General features: G+C 42.5%; 2 protein-coding genes across 7 annotated transcripts in view; one reads left to right on the top strand and one right to left on the bottom strand.

The window, feature by feature from the left end:
• The first annotated feature begins 76 nt into the window (after positions 1-76).
• On the top strand, positions 77-2,411 carry LOC110000191 (RING finger protein 222). The gene has a single exon (XM_065964459.1). It carries the CDS (start codon positions 795-797, stop codon positions 1,419-1,421), a length of 627 nt encoding a protein of 208 aa, XP_065820531.1. The 5' UTR covers positions 77-794; the 3' UTR covers positions 1,422-2,411.
• Positions 2,412-4,289: 1,878 nt separating this feature from the next.
• arhgap44a (Rho GTPase activating protein 44a) overlaps positions 4,290-19,458 on the bottom strand; it is a 31,725-nt gene continuing 16,556 nt past the window's right edge. The window contains exons 11-23 of one of the 6 annotated variants that reach the window (XM_020655392.2): positions 18,469-18,580; positions 17,923-18,004; positions 17,671-17,751; positions 16,926-17,039; positions 16,714-16,805; positions 15,309-15,492; positions 13,875-13,892; positions 13,581-13,769; positions 11,953-12,465; positions 9,880-10,025; positions 9,707-9,781; positions 8,692-8,743; positions 7,499-7,638 (exon numbers count right to left, since the gene is read on the bottom strand). In XM_020655392.2, coding sequence (XP_020511048.1) covers positions 8,736-8,743; positions 9,707-9,781; positions 9,880-10,025; positions 11,953-12,465; positions 13,581-13,769; positions 13,875-13,892; positions 15,309-15,492; positions 16,714-16,805; positions 16,926-17,039; positions 17,671-17,751; positions 17,923-18,004; positions 18,469-18,580 — 1,614 coding nt within the window. In that variant the 3' untranslated portion in view covers positions 7,499-7,638; positions 8,692-8,735. Of the gene's footprint in view, positions 7,639-8,691; positions 8,744-9,379; positions 9,782-9,879; positions 10,026-11,952; positions 12,466-13,580; positions 13,770-13,874; positions 13,893-15,308; positions 15,493-16,713; positions 16,806-16,925; positions 17,040-17,670; positions 17,752-17,922; positions 18,005-18,468; positions 18,581-19,458 lie in introns of all 6 variants that reach the window. The other 5 variants (XM_020655390.2, XM_020655391.2, XM_020655388.2 and 2 more) reach the window with 5 other exon arrangements.

The raw sequence follows: 19,458 nt of genomic DNA, 5'->3' as shown, positions 1-19,458 counted from the left end.
ACAAGGTGGCATATTATTGCTACACAATAAACCACGACAGTGGGTCACTGAACACCAACATAATACGACCGTAATATCCACAATAAATAGTTTATTATATTGAATTATATTTAAAGTATATATATATATTTATAATTTATTTTCTAATGTTATTGAGCCACCATGTCTTTGTAAGTCTGGAAACCGACCAAAACAAGGAGGGCTTTTGCCTAGGGGCTTATTTGAAGTTGTACCAAAATCCAATAAATAGGCCTAACCTAAAAAAAAAAAAAGAAAAAAAAAAAGGCCTACGCTGTACATTTAATAATTTTAAGATAAAATATAATTGCTACTTAAAAAAAATGAAAGTCACAGAATAATTTTTCTTAAGTTATTTCACAAAAAGGCTATACAGTACAACCCTTAAAGTCAAATAGACATGCTAGCCTGAATCTAGAAATTCCATGACTACAGTAGATAAACAAAGTTTTTAAATAAAATCATCAATTAAAAGAATGTAGGATAATTGTTATGGAATTAACTATAAGGACATATAACACAATTTAAGGAAAAAGAACGTGAACCAGTTGGGCAACTTGAACTGCCAATAACACCTCCAGGGGACCCAATCAGTCAAGTCACTGCAGCTCCAGGTGGCAGGCCCTGTTTTACAAGGCGCAGCTCTCGCCTCCACCCAAAGCGTAAAGTAAAGAGAGAGTCATGAGCTGAGAGGACAAGACCTTGAAAGGAATTCGCACATTCGTTTACCACGGAATCTACTCAACTCTCGTGCCACAGTGGTTGTTTTTCCTTCCATGGCATTTTACCAGGACGATAGCCAGGAAGACGCACAAGAGTGTCCAGTGTGTTATGAGGGCCTGTCGGGTGCTGAGAGGACTCTGAGCTGCGGGCATGTTTTCTGCCACGACTGTCTGGTCAAAACGTTGGTCAGCATCAACAGTGATGGAAAAATCAGAGACACAATTGCTTGTCCTATATGCCGACATCTCACATTCATCAAGAAACAGAAGGAAGCGCTGCTGTCCCTCGCGCCGGACAAGGATCCAGATGAAGGGCAGACGTTGAAGGTACCTCTCCCTCTGCCGCTTGGACAGCTCCAGAGCGCACGGCGCGCCTCCGAGAACACTTTGCCCAGGGGGTTTACCTGGGTGGCACCCTGCCTCAGGTGGGTGTCTGAGCGAGTCCGTCGACAAAGGCTGATCAGACCCAGCCATAAAGCGTCTCAGATCTTTATCATCAGCGCTCAAGGGCGACCCATGATTGAGGAAGATGCGCACAGCGTTGTAATGACTGTGGTTCAGCAGCAGCGCAGGAGAAGACGCAGGATTTGCACAACTGCACGGTGCCTGTTTGTTTTATTGTCAGCCTTTACTATACTCGCACTTGTAGCAGCAACCTTACCCTGGATTTTGTTGGCATAGCCCAGTGATATGGATGTTTGGATTATGAAGTGTTAAAAATGGAATCATTGACATTTATGGAAAACATCTTGTGATCCAAGGAAAAACTTCATCAAGAACTTTTGCAATAAATGTTTGGAGCAGTTTGTTTGTCCTGACGTACAAAACATGTTTGGTGCAGTTTAAAGAATAGTAAATAAAAAAGTACATTTGGGCTCGCTTGTCTGGCAGGCTGTATGATTACATTAGTATTCCCTTATCTGATTTAAAGGTAAAGTCAGGAAGTGAATAGACATGCCTATGACATTTATGAGCGTCACCAGGCAACAGTGGAAGAAGCCTGACATACTCTTCTGTTTTGCATTCCTGTCAGTGACATGTTCGACCTGTTTTATCAGATGAAAACATGTCCAAAATTGTGAACAATTTCAAAAATGTCTCTAAAGGATTTTAAACATTAAAAGGGCAGACTTTGTATTTAAGTTGTAATTTAAGTCAATGAAAAAAAATGCAATAAATCCATTCAGCTCAATCCCACTGCACGTAAAAGTATCTCATGTATTGTTGTGTTACCCTGTTGTTAGATACCAGTTTCCAAGCAACTTTTAAAGACAAAAACTGTCCAACTAAAGAACAAACAGCTTGAGTGGTCTCTCTGTCTGTTATTGCCCATAGGCTATACTGTTTTGGCAGCAGGTCGTGAGCTCAGTTTCAGTGAGCTAAGTATGATAATAAAGATCCAGTTCAAGCTGTTGGGATGGCATGTTGACAGACTCTCCTTCTCACATCACAACATCAGATTTATATTCAAAGCTCCAGTAAATTGGTTTGGGCTTTTATTTGAAGTTTTACAGTAAGCTGTACTTTTTAACAAAAGTCTCCCCTGCTTTGTAGAATGTATCGTTCAATGATAATCTTTGCTGTCGAAAAATGTTTAAAAAAGTCTGTCTCTGCAGAGTGATGTAAATAACTTTGTTTGACACCTACCCAGTTTCTAGGAATAACAATACAGAAATATTTATGCCAAGAATTAAATGAGCTTTTGTGTCTCATAGAGAGGCATCTAAACTAAGTCTGTTTCCTAACTGGAGCTTTAAAATTGAAATGATCATAATTTCCATTTAAAAACTTCACAAACACAACTTTCCAAACAGAGTTAAACAAAGAGCAGATAATTGTATTAGACCCTCAGTATCATCCTATACAACGCGTGACTGTGTGGTGTAAAGACGGTGTAAACAGAGCCACCTTTAAAACTGTCAGTGAGAAATAATTGATGCAGCCGTTCTGAAGAAGCAGAGATGAGCTGTGTCTGGCTGATGGCTGTAAGGAGATACACTGACAGACTGTAGCATCAAGTTACCACGTGGCTCTTCAAGAGTCCAGATTGAGACAGAAAAGAGGGGACCAGCATTATGCAACCCAGGCTGGTTTTCAGACAGAGCATTCGCAGTATCACCACCATCTGGACAAACGGGTTCACTCCTACAGTTTCCTCCTGTGTCAAGCCTTCATCCATCCTGCTCGGCCTGTCCTACAGGTTACACACTTTAAGAGGCTTCTGCTTTTTAAAGTCATACCTGGTTTCCCTGAGTGTGGGAGGAGGATGACTGTAATTTTCATTCATGTATTATTTGATGAATCAGATGTTTTAAATCATATTCTTGATGGAGGCTTGACTGTCAGTAGGTTGATCAAAATGGACTATGTAACTGTAAAATTAGTACAAGTCACTAATTTCAAAGCAAAATGTCAGAACTAAAAATCAAATAACACAAGCAATTTGTTGTGTTTTTCCACCGGTAAGATAGCCATGGCAGGATTCATCCACTGGGAGAAGTAGAAGAGAAACTCTGACTGTTCACTTTCAAATACAGACACTCATGTCTCCTCTATTTATACAACTATTTTGTAAGTCCTCAAAGTTAAAAAGTTTTATCTTAAAATTGACTTAGTATCAAAGTAAAAGTACTGGTGGTTCTGCTGTAGAATGATTTAACATTATACACTCATATAATGTATATTGTTGGTTTACAGTATTGATGAATCAACATATGAGCTGCATTTTCACTGTTGTAGTTGTTGATGTGACGTAGATTCAACTACTTTCTCATATCAAGATGTCCACTCAAAAGTTTTGATGGGATAAATGGAAAAGGTACAGAAAAAAACAAATACACACATTTGTTTTCCTATTAATCTTTTTTTTTCTCCAGATACAGTACTTTTACAAGTTTGGATTTAAAACCTGTTTGAAATGATTTCCTGCAAGAACAAGTTTAGAGGGGGACATACTGTTTTAGTAGAACTGCTAATAATCAAAGTGAAGACATCCTAAACAAGTCCAGAAATAAATGATCTAAGAGGTCACAAGCCTACTAAATGAAGAGGCAGTAGCTCTATCTGTGGGTTTGGGACTGATCAGTTCAAGTCCAGGTAGAGACCAAACTGGTTTATGGGAAGGTGCCAGTTCACTTCCTGGTATTGCCCCTGAGCAAGGTCTGCAGCCTCCTCACTTTGACATCTCTCCATCATTGCATGTCCACAGGATCGTATACGTGCATGTATTTTTATTCCTGGCCTGTGTGTGGAGCTTGTTCAATCACAAAGTGAAAAAAAAGAAGAAAAAAAGTGCCTTCTGGGATTAATCAAGTACAGTATGTTATCTTCTTCTAATGTTTTTATAAAATGCACAATAATAGTTTCAAAAAGTAGCCATTCTTAAACTTTAATGTAATAATGTAATGGTGTAGCTGTGGAGCAGATATTCAAATAAATTTTATTTTCAAAATGTAGAAAAGTAGAAAGTAAAAAAAACTCAAGTATTCCTTTGATTTCAAATATCTTTCCCAGAAAAAAAGTTACACACAATAATCCACATGAACCAGGTGAGATTATTACAAATGTAGAGTTTAATATATATATTTATTTCTGACATTCTGATAAGGATTGCAGGTAGGCTTCACAGTACACACTGTGTTCCACTTGATATGCTAAGCAGAGGAGGGAGGGAGGGAGGGAGGGGGGGGGGGGGGGGCGGGGGGCATGGTGGGCTCGACAAGCGGCAGGTTTCGTTTTGTACACTAGTAGTGAAAGCAGAAGGAGGCAGTACATCCACAGGCAACATCTACTCCTCTACCGTATTGCTCAAAACCACACCGGGGACCATTCACCCTGATCCACATTCTCTTTAGTCCGTCTTTGCGTTTCACCCCTCATACAATCCCTAAAAAGACAGTGATTGACACAAAACGTGGATTATCAAAAAGACTATCTAAGCGCATGCATGACACATTTTCAGATTTACCTTTTTTTATTTCTCTCGTTTAGAACCCCCAACCCCTCAAAATGTAAACAAATTGAGCTTTAAGTCAGACCCTAATATTGGCGGTGAGGTGACATAGGAAAAGTAGGTCTATGCAGTACATAAAAAGCTTGATCAAACTATGTAACAATGCACCATTTGGTGCAAAAAGGTGGCTCCCATGAATATGCTCTTTAAAATCAACGTGAGTTCATTAACAGGCTGAAATTAGGTATGAGATTAAAATCATGACTTGTGTTTCAGGGGAGGTTACAGATGCTTTTTTTGTTCCTTTCAGCAGCAGAATTATCACATCTATAATGAATATGAATGCATGCTTACTGTAAGTTCCAGATATGATGCACAAAAGCATTACAGTAACACTGCCCTGCACTGATAACAACACATGCCGACAGGCCCTAATTAACCTTCATCCAAACACAAGTGCTCATTTGCCCTGCACATTATTAAAAAATCAGGTAGCCTACAGTTGAAATCGGAGTGAGTCACATTCAGTCTGCACACATACTGTAGAGAGAGAGAGAGAGAGAGAGAGAGAGAGAGAGAGAGACCCCGAACCCCCTCGTATAAATGTATGGATCCAGCAAGGAAAATAAAACCTCTAGTACACATTAATCATGTCTATAGTTCCAAAATGACAACCAGTGTGAGGGCACTTGCAATTGTTTTCATACAGCATAATCACCACGACTATCAATATAAGAATCAACATCACCAAAATCTTCATAAACAGAGTCCATTTAGAACACACACTGATGCATACTGTACTGTAGACCACTTTTGGAGAGAACCCAGAGTTTATGTTGTCACTCGTAACCTCACAGGTTAAATAAACTTAAAGAAAAGGTCTTTGCGATAAAAATGGATGGCTTGTTTTTCTGTAGGTTTTTTGGGGAGGGGTGACTTTGACCACTTTTTTTTTTGGATTGAGGTGGATCAGTAAACACTGTAATTGCACTTTAATTGACACATTTTATTGTCCCGAGACGCTTTTTGTATGGAACTTAAAAAAAGTGACACTGCAGCATCTGTTATTCGACTGAATTTGTTAACCTCTGATTCATTCGATTCATCGTCTGTGGTGAGAATAACAACACCAGAAATGACACCACAGTTATCCACTTTAGAAGTGTCAGATTTATTATTATTTTTTACACTTTGCCTCTCTAATTGTGCGAGCAGATATTTATTCGACTCGCTGTAGTCTCTCCTAGAATAATATAGGACTGCATTGATCCTCAATATGAATAATTCAAAAGGTCCAACAGTGCTCAAAGTGATCTCATCATTTATACAGGATCGTTCAAATTAAGGACTATAAGGAAACAAAGGAAATATAGGCTGGTTGGTTTGCAACCCGTTAGCGCCCTAGCATGTTTGAAGTCAAAGCTCAGGAGACAGAATTATTAAAGACTACAATTGATGTCTAGCAGAAGGAAACATTCTGCATTTGTGCTGCAGCATCGTTGTTACCTGGTGTTCAAGTGAAACATTATGAGTCTACAGTAAACTTGTTCACTGTGTGCGGAGACCAAAAATAACATCAAATTTTGAATCATTACATTTTTCTACACATGATAAATATCAGCACATATATTATTATTATTATATATTCTCCAGATATGCACTTTACATATAGATTTCCTCTCAGATTTATATACATCAATTTATGTACAGTCTTTGTATTTACACAAGGGATCAAAAGGTTGCTGAACCTGAAGCACTTGAAAACAAGGTTAAGAGAGAATCATACAAACCTAAAGGCAGTGTAGTCATCCATCCATCGTCATCAAACTGTAACAGCACATGGGGTGGTCTAAATTTACTCTCCAAGGACAACAACAGCAGAAAACACTCACACAAAAATCAAAACGCTGCCACTCTGAGGCCCTTGATCCGAAGCGGGTTAGTTCCTATTGGCTCGTCATGCAAACACGACATGGTGCTATCTTTAAAAACTGACTAAGAGATGCATGTCCCAAAAAAGAAAAAAGGTCATTTACAGTAACATTCTTCTTATACTGTGCTGGTATAAAGTGAGTTAAAGTGTGTTTACCTGCACGAAGGTAAACATCAGATAAAGAACTACGGTTGAAATATGTGAAAGAATAGGAGAAGTAAAGACTGGGTGTAATAAGATTCAAACTGCATCAAATGTTTCATCCTGCAGGCCAAACCTGTCTCTATAGGGCTCAGCATTTTTTTTCCTAATGTGCACAAAGCTTGAATACCCTGTGAGCAAAACAACCAGACTGCTCTCTCCCTCTGCCTCTCCGTTTCGCCCTGAGGATGGGCTTTGCTCCTAACCACGTCGGACTCTGAGTTTCCCTAACCAAAAGTTGTACAACTTGTGAGTATCATATTGCAATTTGATTGCATGTTCTAATAAGGCAAAAGAAAGTTTAAAAAAAACCCCACAGAAATACAGACCACTGCATCAAACAACAAAAATGAACAAAGCAAAGCAGGAAAAAAATCATTAAATGTAATACTCATCTATTAATCCAGTCTTTCCTCCTAAAGGCAACTGTTCCTCCACTATGGCATTTTGGTGTTTTTTTTTTGTTCTATTACATTTGTGTTCTAGCGAGCATTTGTAAGAGATGAGATTCTTTGCGGCCTGCAGCAGATGTGCTGGACTTCTGGTTTCAGGTGGGCATTGGTGAGGCCAGTGTGTGTTTCCATCAGGGCCAGCAGGTGGCGACAGTTAAGAGTATGTGCAGCCATAGGGGTGCTGGTAAGCTGTGATGCTTTAGCGTCATAGAGTGGTGCTCTGGGGCTCCTCCTCAGGCACAGCATCCCCCTCTGGAGAGTCTGTCACTGCCCTGGACCTCCTGCAAGGGGCACCGCTGAACTCATCGATGAGGCTGTCCAGATTGACATTGATGGAGGGGATTTCATAATTGAAGATATCTAATGGTGAGCATGGCAGGAGAGGTGAGTGTGATGAGCAGAATGGTGACGATGAGCAAGAGGAGGAGGAGGAGGAGAAGGGGGCACATGATGATGGAAATGAGGTGTAAAAACGGAAGAGAGCAGAAATAATATTAATCGTTTTGAGTCTGGACTCATGGTAAGTGGCATATGATGTCTTCTCTGATTGAAGTAATCAGTAAATTGCATGTGCTTCACATTCTACACAGGGATGTTTTCAGTGTGATGATAGTCACACCAAACTTGGTAGCAACTAGTGTAATAAGTCACAGCTTCTTCTTTTGTCTTTAGAGACAACAATAACAGATACTTTGTCAGATAAAATACAATAACAAGTCAAAATGACTGCACGATGACACATTACTGTACACGTTTACAACAATGGCCAGATAAACCAACACAGAGGCAACAAGATGTGTGTGGAACTCTGTGAAAAAAAATGGCACCAAGACACCAAGTGGGCTTGAAGTAACAATGGAAATCTCATGAGGACCGGATACAGTATTTCCTCTAAATAAAGGTATTCTAATGCGCTGCTGCATTTACTGAAAGCAGCAGGTCCAAGCAGAGACTGATGACTACTCCTGTGTAGGAATGGGATGGAGCGTGGCAGTGTAGTAAGAGGGAGCAGAGGTTATAAAAAGCAATGAACCTGCCAAAAGGAGGAGTGGGGGTTACCTGTGGCCCCCTGATACCGGTGGCAGGGGTGTTAGAGTGTAGAGGGGGGGATGTCTGCTGGCATAGGGCTGGGAATGGGCAACGAAAAAAAGGGAGAGGGGCTTTAGGATGGACCTTTGTAAGCGACGGCGTCTGCAATGTGAGCGCAGTGTGGTGCACTCTGGGAAGTCCTTAAGCCATGCACTATTGTTTGGACTACAACATCATGCAAAGAGGAGGAATTAGGGAAACTGTTCTGATTGAGAGCTACTGGTTGGTTGGTTTGAGACAGGCTGAAGGAGACCCCAGAGGCAGCCACAGCACGAGGCCAGGCAGTGAGATGGAGCGCATGGGGCGGGGACGGTTCTGGCTTACCCTAAAAGTCCCCCTCACACTTAGCCCACACTGAATCCCTGGCCTCACACAGCTGCAAGGTGCACAATAGTAGCAGGGGGAACAAGAGAATGATAAATATAACAAAGTGACAGAATGCTTGGTATAAAATGACAGAACACCTCATCATCAGAACATCATACTGCAGACAGAGTCTGGGGGTTTGTCTGGCTATGTGTCCACGCCTGCTGGACCTTTAGAGATACTGGACTGGTGTGTAAGCCTCTGACCTACCTCTGCCGAGTGAGGGTCTGGGTAACACAGATATACAGAGAGCACATGATGAATCTAATGGCAACTTCCATACAAGCAGGACGGGCTATGCTTGTCTGATGTTTCCACACATTACCCAGAAACATCATCACATAACACAAGCAATGAATACATAGGTCAGGAGGTTTGCTCACTATAGTAGCAAAAAATATGCTAGTGTTTACACTTTTCCATTCTCAGGCATCTGTGTCTAAAAGGCAACTTTTTTTTTTCATTCAGACATTCATTTGGGAGCAGTCACTATAGGGGAAAGGTGTCTTTACATCTACAAGTCCTACAGAGTCCTACACTCGTCCACCGTCTCCATTGGACAGAGCCACAGCAAGTCTGAGAGAGGGCCGCTGCAGCCCCACCTGTGGTGGCGGCGGGGGTGTTGTTGCCAATGGCTGATGTTTACCTGTAGACATGCTCTCCCCGGGAGACAGTCCATCCAGGAGACCCTGCTCCAGGGGCTGGGGAATTGGGGCCATGGCCTGACCAGTGAACCCTGCGGGGACTGTGGGTGGCTGCGGAGGGGGCAGGCTGGGTCTCTGCCTGGGCTTAGGGGCGGGCCGCAACTTGGTGAGCGTTCCTGTCAAGGACGGTGGGGACGAAAGCGAGTGGGGCGCCCCTAGTGGGGTCTGCCCGGGGGAGGATGGGGGCACTTGCCCTGGAGGGCAGGCCAGTCCATAAGGGGAAGGGGTGCTAGGTGGTGTGGGTGACAGGCTGACCGGTGACGGCTGACCTGTCGACTGGTCGGACATCCCACCAGACTGGCCGTAAGGGACCTTTGGGGGCACAGGGGCCAACTTCTTGGAACCTGTAAACAAATAACACAGTCATATTATACTGTCTGATGTGAAGAAGAATCCTCTCAGACCGAAGGCAGAAAGCTTATAGTGGGAGAAAGAGGCTCACCTTTGCGCAGGGTGTGTGGACTGTGCTCTGTGGAGTGGGGCGACTGGCTGCTGCTCTGAGGACTACTGCTGGGGGGGACTGTTGGACCTGCCACCTGGATGGCTTTGTGTCCAATTACAGGGGAGAGCTCTTTACTCTTCAATGAACTGAAAAAGACAAACAGACATTAGTATGTGAAAGCATCAGACACTGTGTGCACTATATCAGTATATATCATGTATGTATATTACCTCAATGCCACTATCACCACCACCACCATCATCATCATCATCATCACCAACACATGTTAGTGTATCACTGCATTCAGTACACTGTTTTTAACATTACAGTATTTTCTGAAACCCACAACATGATGTCAAACAAAGCTTAATGAAGGCAAGCAAATCGTTTTCAATCCAAACAGAGTAACATCTGTTAACATTACACCTCTTAATTTCATAGTTTAACATAAAAAAAACAAAACATTGAATCCGTCCGCACATTCAAACAACATCAAAAATGATGGACACTGATTTATTTCCCATACAAAAAGGACATAAGATGGCATTGGCATGTCAAACAGTTGCATTTTGAATTGTTAAAAGACAAAATCAAACTCAATTCATGACCTCTGTATAGGTTTATAGCTATGATGTTGACTCATCTACAGCCCACTACAGATACAGCTGGGATCGGAACTGAAACTGTAAGACTCAATCTCAAAATGGTATCCAAAAAAAACCCCCCAAAAAACACTGAGCTTAAAGATTTCTTTCCCGCCTCAGTGAACAGATGGTGTACACATTTATATCCACAAACACACAGAAGGAAGTACAAGAATGTCTCTTGTGGCAGAAACTCACATATTTACTATGTTCAGTTTGTTTGTGTGTACCTTGTATAGCACTGGAAAGACTGACACACCTGAAATAGTGTTTGCAGGTTACCTACTTTATGTACTGTTAATTTGTTTACTCTACCAAGGACCCCAGTATGAATCTTTGTGCTGAATTTTTTTTGATTGATAGCTGCTGTAGTGCTAACTAAACTGTAGTCAATTATTTGATACGTATATATTGAGACATTGGCTGGTCTTGTGGTGACTAAATACATACATTTCTTAAATCTGCAGTCTTGTGTTCTAAGGCACTGCAGTGGTTTTACAATTATAAAGATGAGACAGCAGTAATGTGTTAGCATTAGCAAGTGTTCAAAATAGATTTTTCCCCCTTATGTCGGATTCCAAACAGTCCTCACATTTGGCGTATATTAACTTTAGTCACTTGGGTACTGAAGGAAATCTGTAATTCATCTCTGCATTAAGGATAACTCATTCATACAAAGATACCAATCATGATTTAACTGTCATGAACGACCACAAGAGAGCACCCATACTGCAGAAGTCACGTTTTGGATTATCGGACTTCCAATTATCAGCAATCTCCTGAAATCCCTGTGAGCCATTTGAATTGGACATCATGGATATATCAAATCAAGAGAACGGGTGTTATCAAACGAGCGTGTGTCTGACTGCTGACAAAGATTTGCTGTAATGATACAGACCGTCCCATGCGGCCGTTGTATCACCAAAGACCTATGAGTCAGGGGACTGCAACTGCCACTCAAAACAAACTCAGCACTTTGGCTCTGGCTGAACGATGCTCATATTATAGAGTTATATTCTATACCATACATTATTACCAGGACGTAATTGTGATTTCCTTTTTGCAAATCTTCAAACATGATGTTTCCCCTCCACTGGTTAGTAAAACAAACTGCTGCAAACTGTAGAATAAATACATTCATATGCTATTTGGTAGCCATATGCAGCATTTTCCATGTATTTATCATCTACTCAATACCAGCATGAAACTGAGCGCTATATAAGCCAGTAACATCCTTAGTTGCTAGGCAACCCCCATGAGAGGCATCCCCCGACAACCTGAATGTTACAGAATCTGAGATATGTAATTCGAAGGGGGAGGGAGAAAAAAAAGCAAAAAAGAAAATATGAGCCAGCGAGCTAGAGGAGAGGAGAGATACAGCTGCCACTCTGTGAGACATCCACAGCGGCCGAGGGTGTGTTGTATTTACCTAGTCAGCCTGGGGGGTCCTCTCTCTCGGGCACATGGACAGGCAGCCCACGGCGGGGGTGGGGGCGCGGACGAAGGGAGGCTAGGGGGGTTGCCAAGGGACTGGTCATGGCGGGTAAGTACCAAGGGAGTTTTGATGTAGAGTGGTGAAGCATTAGTATCTGGTGGGGGGGCATGCAACATGTCGCCTGGGGGGCTGTGCTTGGGGAAGTGCAGACAGCTGGGTTTGGGGTTGGAATTGATGTCAAGTGACGAGGAGGAGGAGGAAGAAGAGGAGGAAGGGGGCGGAGCAGGGGGTGTGAAGCCAGACCAGCGCAGCGGGGGAGGGGGGGAGGCGGGGGGCTGAGACTCTGGACCCGGTGCCACAGGGCGAGCACAGGGTGGGGGTTTGGGATAGAAGTGGTGAGGTGCAGCGTGGCACGAGGAGGTTGGGTAAGGGGGGGGTGGCCGGTCCTCCCCTGGGGGTGGGTGGGCATGAGAGGTGTCCGGCCGATTTGGCAACACGTTGTCTGAGCTGTAGATATTAAGAGAATAGACAGCACACACAAAAAACAGCTCTAGTGATTGAACAGGGAGACGCATTGGAGCGATAAAGGATAAGCTGTTTTGATGATTAGGGTGTTAGTGTGTTAGTTGATCCCGAGCCAAAAAACAGAAGAAAAAATAAATGCATTTTAGGGTGGGTGGTGGGCACCAAGCTCAGCACACAGTCAGCTTAGTGCAAATACAAAGACAAGCACAAAGAAAGAGCAAAGGAAAATAAAGTTTTATTGCCAAAGGAAAAGAGTTTAGCGTGTTGATCACCTTGTGTCTGCACACTGCATGGAGCTGTGAGGATCTGTTGTCAAAGTGCAGTGCTGGTCAGCAGCTTACAATATTATCAAGCTGAGCTAATAACCAAATATCTCCTCTTTGCTGCATATGGAAACCCTATCTGCCCGTATCCTACAGTATAGCATATGATTTGTTTGCATTGCATGTCCTGCAGTCAGCCCAGGGCAGTGTGAAACAGACACAAAACCCTTTCATCGGCTGAAAGAGCCACAGGAGAGGAGGGAAAAGCCAGCCAAGCCAGAAGCCATATTATCTCTTGTCCGCCACACAGGCAGAGCCAGCGACCATGAGGTGATTATTCATGTGCTCAACTATGATAATCATGTTTAAAAAAATGGTGAAATCAGTGTCAACAGAAAGGGAGAAAAATCACAACCAAAGCTGAGAAAAGCCAAGCCACAACAATGGGATATTGGAAATATTAGCATGCTAGCAAAGGACTTGCAGAATTAAGCTGTGCGCCATGTATTGAAAAACAAAACTCTATCGTTGTTTGGAGTATAACCTTTTGAAGTTTTAGTCGGAAAAAATAATTGATCCTTCTTAATTTTTTACATAACAGTGACATCAACTTGACAAACAGCAGGGTGAAGTGAAACAAAATGTGGAGAGTGACAAATCATGATAACAACAAACTGATTGATAAGAGAGAGACTATGAAGACAATTGCAAAAAATATGAGAGAATGATTAACACGGCCAAGGATCTGGATCACTCATAGCTCAGAAAGTTCATGATGGTGATGATGGTGGCGGTGACTGGATGCGTGAGGAAGAGGAGGACACTGTGACTTACCAAACCCTCTCTCCAGGTGGCGGTGTCGCCGACGGGGAGATTGCTAGCTCTCCGGGCTGCTCGGGGATGAGAGTGTCTGCAGGAGAGCCGGGGCCTTGCATGCCTGGAGGGGTGGAGCAGGTCTTGCGTGTCAGTGTGGAAGAACCCTTCCGAGACACCCAGGAAGTATCCATAACCCGGACGCCCATACTGGAGACAAGTACATACACAGAGTCATATACGATCATGATGAAGGAAGAGATTAGTTTGGTTTGGTGAGGAAAAAAAGAGGGGGAAAAGGGTATGATACGGTACCTTTGGATCTTCCTAATGCTGCGTTAGTAGGGGGAAGAGAGGCAAAAGGGATACGAGGTCAGAAGTGATGCAGAAATGGTTCACATGGTGTACATCTCAGTTGCCAAATCCCAATCTTCACTCTCAAGCTTAAATACTGAACCCTCACAGACTTTCATGACATCACCTGTTGCCTGGAAACAAGCTGCGGCGTCAAACAATGAGAAAATAACCCAGCTCTAATGTGTATTTTTCCATTTCAGTGTTTGTGAATATTCAACCTGCTTAAAATACCCAGGAAGGTAATTAACTAATAAATAGATCATGTTGTTGTTGTTTTTCTCGGGCACATCAATGCATGTTTTGTTTATATTTTGATTATTTCGCCGAACTTTATCAAAACTGTACAAACTTTTTTTTCTAACTTTTTGTGGTTTGCTGAATAATCACGTCCTTCAGGAAGGTCTGCAGAAATGGATACTTGAGTAAAGTGCGTCATTTGGAGTTTTGAAGTTAGCATTAGAGCCCTCATGCACTTGGTGATTTGACTGTTGGACAGCACTAAGCACTCGCACACTTACTGGGAACAAAGTCTGTGAGTGTGGAGAGTGGAATTGGGCAAGTAGTCTGTGTATGATGGGGGAGGAGGAGGAGGGGGGGGCGGTAAGATCCACATTAGCATGAGGGAGCAGAAGTGATGTTCCAGAGGTGAGAGGATGTCATACAGCATAACCAAGCTGCACTTATCTTCCAATCTAAGGCTTTATTTTCTTTAAAAACTCAGTTTGAGAGCAAACACTTCATTTCCTAATTATTCTGAACAGATAAAAGCTTGTTTTTTCTTTCACCTCACACTGCTTGTTCCTGAATTCAGGATGCGCAGAGTTATAGTTCATTCTTAATCAAATGGGGGTATTTTGGTGAAGGCATTGGTTCAAATTCTGCCAGTGATTTTCCACCGGCTGGATGAATGACTCAGGTTAGGTGACGTGCTAGCCAGACTGTGAAGGAGGAGCTGGGTGTGGGAGGATGGATGGGAAGACAGCCCTGAAGAAATATTTCCTGAGCAAAAAAAAAAAAAAAAAAAGAGGTAACCGGCAGCCCTCCATCAGAGACCTGTTGCCATAGAGACAATGCCACTCAAGGTAATTCATGCCCCATGTATTCAAATGACTCAGCCTGCTCTTCTCCTGATGAATGCTGATCATAGGGAATGTATTTGTATGTGCTGGAATTATTAACAGGTGAGATAAAAGGCACATCCCTCACCTCTCATAGGAGCCAAAACTTAGCAAACAGGAGGCATAAATACTCCCCCGAGCTAATGGATTATTAAAGTGCATGTGAAATAAGAACTTATTATCACATGCCAAAGAGGAGGCGTGGGTGGAAAGACAGAGAAAGAGAGTGGGAGAGTGATATGTAGGCAGCAGAAGGACACACTTGGCATCATACCCATCCTTCTTGTAAAACTCCAGCATCATGTTGTCCGTGGCAACGCTTAGTGGGCGTCGGCTCTGGTCGTGTGGCTGCTTGCGTTCCGATTGGTCCATGTCCGGCGAGGGCATGGAGCTGTAGTTGGAGTTGTGGTTGGTGTGGATTGGGCTGCCATAGCATCCCGTCAAGTTGAATTCAATCTCTGAGGGAGGAGAAGACATCATCAGCAAACAGTATACTGGTTCTACTGGTTTATGAATATATGAGTGGGTCTGTGTTGAGTAGAATTTAGAGTTTACCAAAGAAGGGAGTTTCAGTATCTGCCCACAGATATATAAATAGTGATATTACTGTGTATGCTAATCTAATACAGCACTACACTGGTCTTAATAAATGACCATAGCACTGTGGCCGATGTGAGGGATAGATTTGTGTATTGAAAATATTTGTAAGGACATCAATCAAACCAGTGGCATAACACTGCACCGCAACCATTACCATAAAGGACTCAACAAAAACACTATTTCTCTGCAGAGCATGTGACTATCAGCAGACCCTCTGTGACAGTAGGGCTTGAGGTGCAGTAAGTCATAAAGAATAAAAATAAATGAGATACTTAAATATTCCCACTTTGAATGTCTGAGATATTAGGGTCGAAAAAAGGGAAAGTGAAGGCCTTTATGTGGACAGATGGTACAACGGGCCGACAGAAACGTTGACAACCCTACAACATGATGCCTCTGGCAAAGCTGCTGTCAGTGCTGGAGCACAATCGAATCCAGACCAGAACAATGTCTGCTGTAAAACTGAATTCTAGGGGCGTTGGTAGCCTAGTGGTTGGTGCGCTCGGCCCATGTGTCAGAGGCTGTGGTCTTCCAAGTGGGCTGCCCGGGTTGGGATCCGACCTGTGGCTCCTTTCCAACATGTCATTCCCTACACTCTCTCGCTCCCTGATTTCTGACTCTGTCACATGTCATGTCTCTTGACTAGATACATGAAAAGGCCAAAATAAACCTTAAATATTCACACAGCATGTGCTGCTGACCTGAGGTAGAGGTTTTTTGCTGTTTATGCAGAATGTATTTGTTCTTTTTCTTTTAACACCTATGTGGACTGAAGTTATTGACATTCATGGGATTATACGGTATCTTCGTAAGAGGGGCAAAGCAAAAAAGATAAAATAATAACAATGACCATCTGACTTACACATATATCACGATACAAGTCGAAATATAAGCAGTAGAAGTAAAAGTCTGACTTCACAATTCTTTGGTGTTCATTTGCTCACAATTGCCCAAACACTCTGAGTCATAAACTACAATACTCCAGAGAATATAAAACTACAAGTTGAGTATCAGCGAGACCCCATTTGGGGCCCAGCCTGACTACATTATTACATACATATGTAGAATGTGATCCCCACCTCCAGGGAAGAACCAATCAGCATGCTGAATAATGGGCTCAATGATGCTAACAATCTGTAGCGACAGGGTGGTCATCATCTCCGTCATGTTCCTGCAAACAAGAGAACAAACAGAACTACAGTGTCACCCTGATTGGATATGTTAGGGTTAATAATCAAACAATGAAAAAAATAAAATCACACATGAATAATAGAAGTGTAAAGATACATACGGTTCTGTGTGTGTCCAAAGCAAGTTAGGACCAAGAACAATGGCCATGTTACCGGGAGTCATCTTGTTAGCGTCCTGGTACTCCGTTAGCTTTGATAAGAATTTGACGAGATATCTGTGGGATTTGGATACACTCATTAGTTTCTCATTCATGAGACATCTTTTTCTTTCTTAAACACTCACAATTATCAATATCAACCCTTTCCTGCACATTGTCCCTGACTCACAAACGTAGCCTTTCACTTTAAGCAGGTTGCAGAGAGTGTAGAAGGCAGATCATTCTGAACGGATTCAACCTATGATTTCTACCAAATACAAAAATACGTGATATCAGCAGCCATCTTTGTGTTTGCTTTAAAAGACAAAAAAAAGGTAAAATATCTGACATTCTAAAACTTGCACTGCAGGTAATGAATAATGATCACTGCATATGTAAAAGTCATTGACTGTAAGTGTCAACAGCCTGCAGGTGTTGATATCTGAATCCCTGATATCTGAATCCCTGATATCTGAATGCTGCTGCTGTTACTTTTCTTGGCTGCAGGTGGTGCAGGTTGCACTGAGACTGCGGAGGGCTGAAAGGATTTTGTAATTGCATGAAATGATCGGTGTTTGTCTGTTTGGATAGTTATGCAAACAAAACCATACTTTTTTTTAGCCATGGTATCTTACAATCCTTGTTCTTACATTTTAAAGTTAAAGAGCCACACGGGAAAATGCTGAAATAATCACTAAAAGCAACTGACCTGAAGTTGTTCAAGTTGTCTGTAGGGAGTTTTTCACACGCTGTCATTAATGCTTGTAGCCTTTTATCCATATCTTGAACGCTGCAGGAATAAAACAAAAACAATATGGCTGATTGTTGCTCTACTTCTCAGTAAATATCACCATTTTTCATCCTGGCAGTTGAAACCTTCTGCATAAAGACTGCAGACTATTTTCTCTTCTTTTTTAAAGCCAATGGCATCATTCAAGAGATAGGAAAACAATCTACTCACTTGGAAGCCTGAATCCATTCATCATAAAGTTCAGTGGTCATCAGTGGATCAGGGAGCTCACGAAGGTATGACTTCAGAGCCCCTTTGGATGAGAAAAACAGGTTGTTTAAAGCAGGGGGGGGGGGGGGTTGTTTTCTCTCCTCAGTGTACAGATGAGGCCATGCCCCATACAGTATCTCCACTCCCCCCTCCAGCAGGCCCTTGTAGCTAGCACAGCTGCCAGATTCAGATTGCTCAACACAGATTTCATGCTAATGTGTGAAATGGACAGCGATAACAGGATAAAGCCTTCAGGACAAGAGCACTGAGCGTAGAACTGATGACGGCTCTTATGCTCGGCCAAAGAGCCACATTTTCTGCCAACCAGGTCCTAATTCAACTAAAAAAAAAACCTGTGGACAGAACACATAAAACACCAAAAACAACCCTCTGTTTCTATCATAGATATGTCCCACTCTTTCCCCGCTGCCTTACAATAACAGATAGTAGGGGCTGTTGTTATGGAAATGGGCTGTGAAACATGGCATCCGCGTGGGTGTAGTTCACCTGCGATGGCGTGCGGGTCGGAGGAGTACTCCTGCACATCCAGAACTCCGCAGTCCAGGGACGCTTTCAGCTTCTTCAGCTTGGAGGCTGACGGAGCCACTCTGAAGAGGCCCTGCAGCCCACACACAGGAAACACATCATCATGTGTAATTATCACACCTAACAATGACCCCTGCAGTGTGAATCAAGGCTGAGCCAAAGAAATAGCCTTTATCGTTGAGTACTTAACATTGATTGATGACACACAACATGAAAACAAAGTGGTGTTGTGACATTTTTTCATCCATAAACTACAAAACATGTAGGCTGTTTTTAACATAATATAACATAAGAGTTTAATCTTATTACAAAGAACAACAAAAAACCCCATTATCTGATAAGTGAGCCCCATCGCACAGCTCTTATACTGCTTATATTCCTTAAAGTTCAATGCTGCAGACTATCTTGTATCCCGTTGCAAAGATGTTGCTACTTGTCCTCTCTCTCCTTTTCTCACGTTAATGAAATCTTCATTTAAAGGTCAAGAAGATAAGAGCCAATTTCAGTGTTCCAGTCTGACAGGGTAAGATAAAGCCAGGTTGAAAACTATTTATTGAATAATGTCACGTACAGGTTGCCATTTCAAGGCGAGATATTTACGCGCCTGTTACGCCTACTCTGCGATGTGTAACGCACAGCGGCGGAAAGCTGGGGCAAAGTTGTTCTGCCCCTGATCTGCCATCGAAGGTAGTGACAGAAAAGTTACAGGAGAGACAGTGGTGATGAGTGACGTCAGAGCAGGGAGTGTGTGTGTGCATGCCTGAGTGTGTGTATGTGAAGCTACTGTTGAGGGTTTACAGCCGTGCATTTCAAGGTACCAGCATTATTACGCTGTTGCAAATTTAATGTATAAGTACAGAGGTGTAATGTCTGCAGAACTTTGTTACACCGCTGTTTAAATTGTGACCTGCCAAGGGACTGCAGATGTTAAATTAGTGTGTGTGTGTGTGT

The sequence above is a fragment of the Labrus bergylta genome, chromosome 16 (assembly GCF_963930695.1).
Source record: "Labrus bergylta chromosome 16, fLabBer1.1, whole genome shotgun sequence".
Lineage (NCBI taxonomy): Eukaryota > Metazoa > Chordata > Actinopteri > Labriformes > Labridae > Labrus > Labrus bergylta.
This window is presented reverse-complemented; position numbering and strand designations above follow the sequence as displayed.

Excerpts from the sequence above, each read along its gene's own strand:
- LOC110000191 (XM_065964459.1), top strand. The coding sequence starts at position 795 with ATGGCATTTTACCAGGACGATAGCCAGGAAGACGCACAAGAGTGTCCA.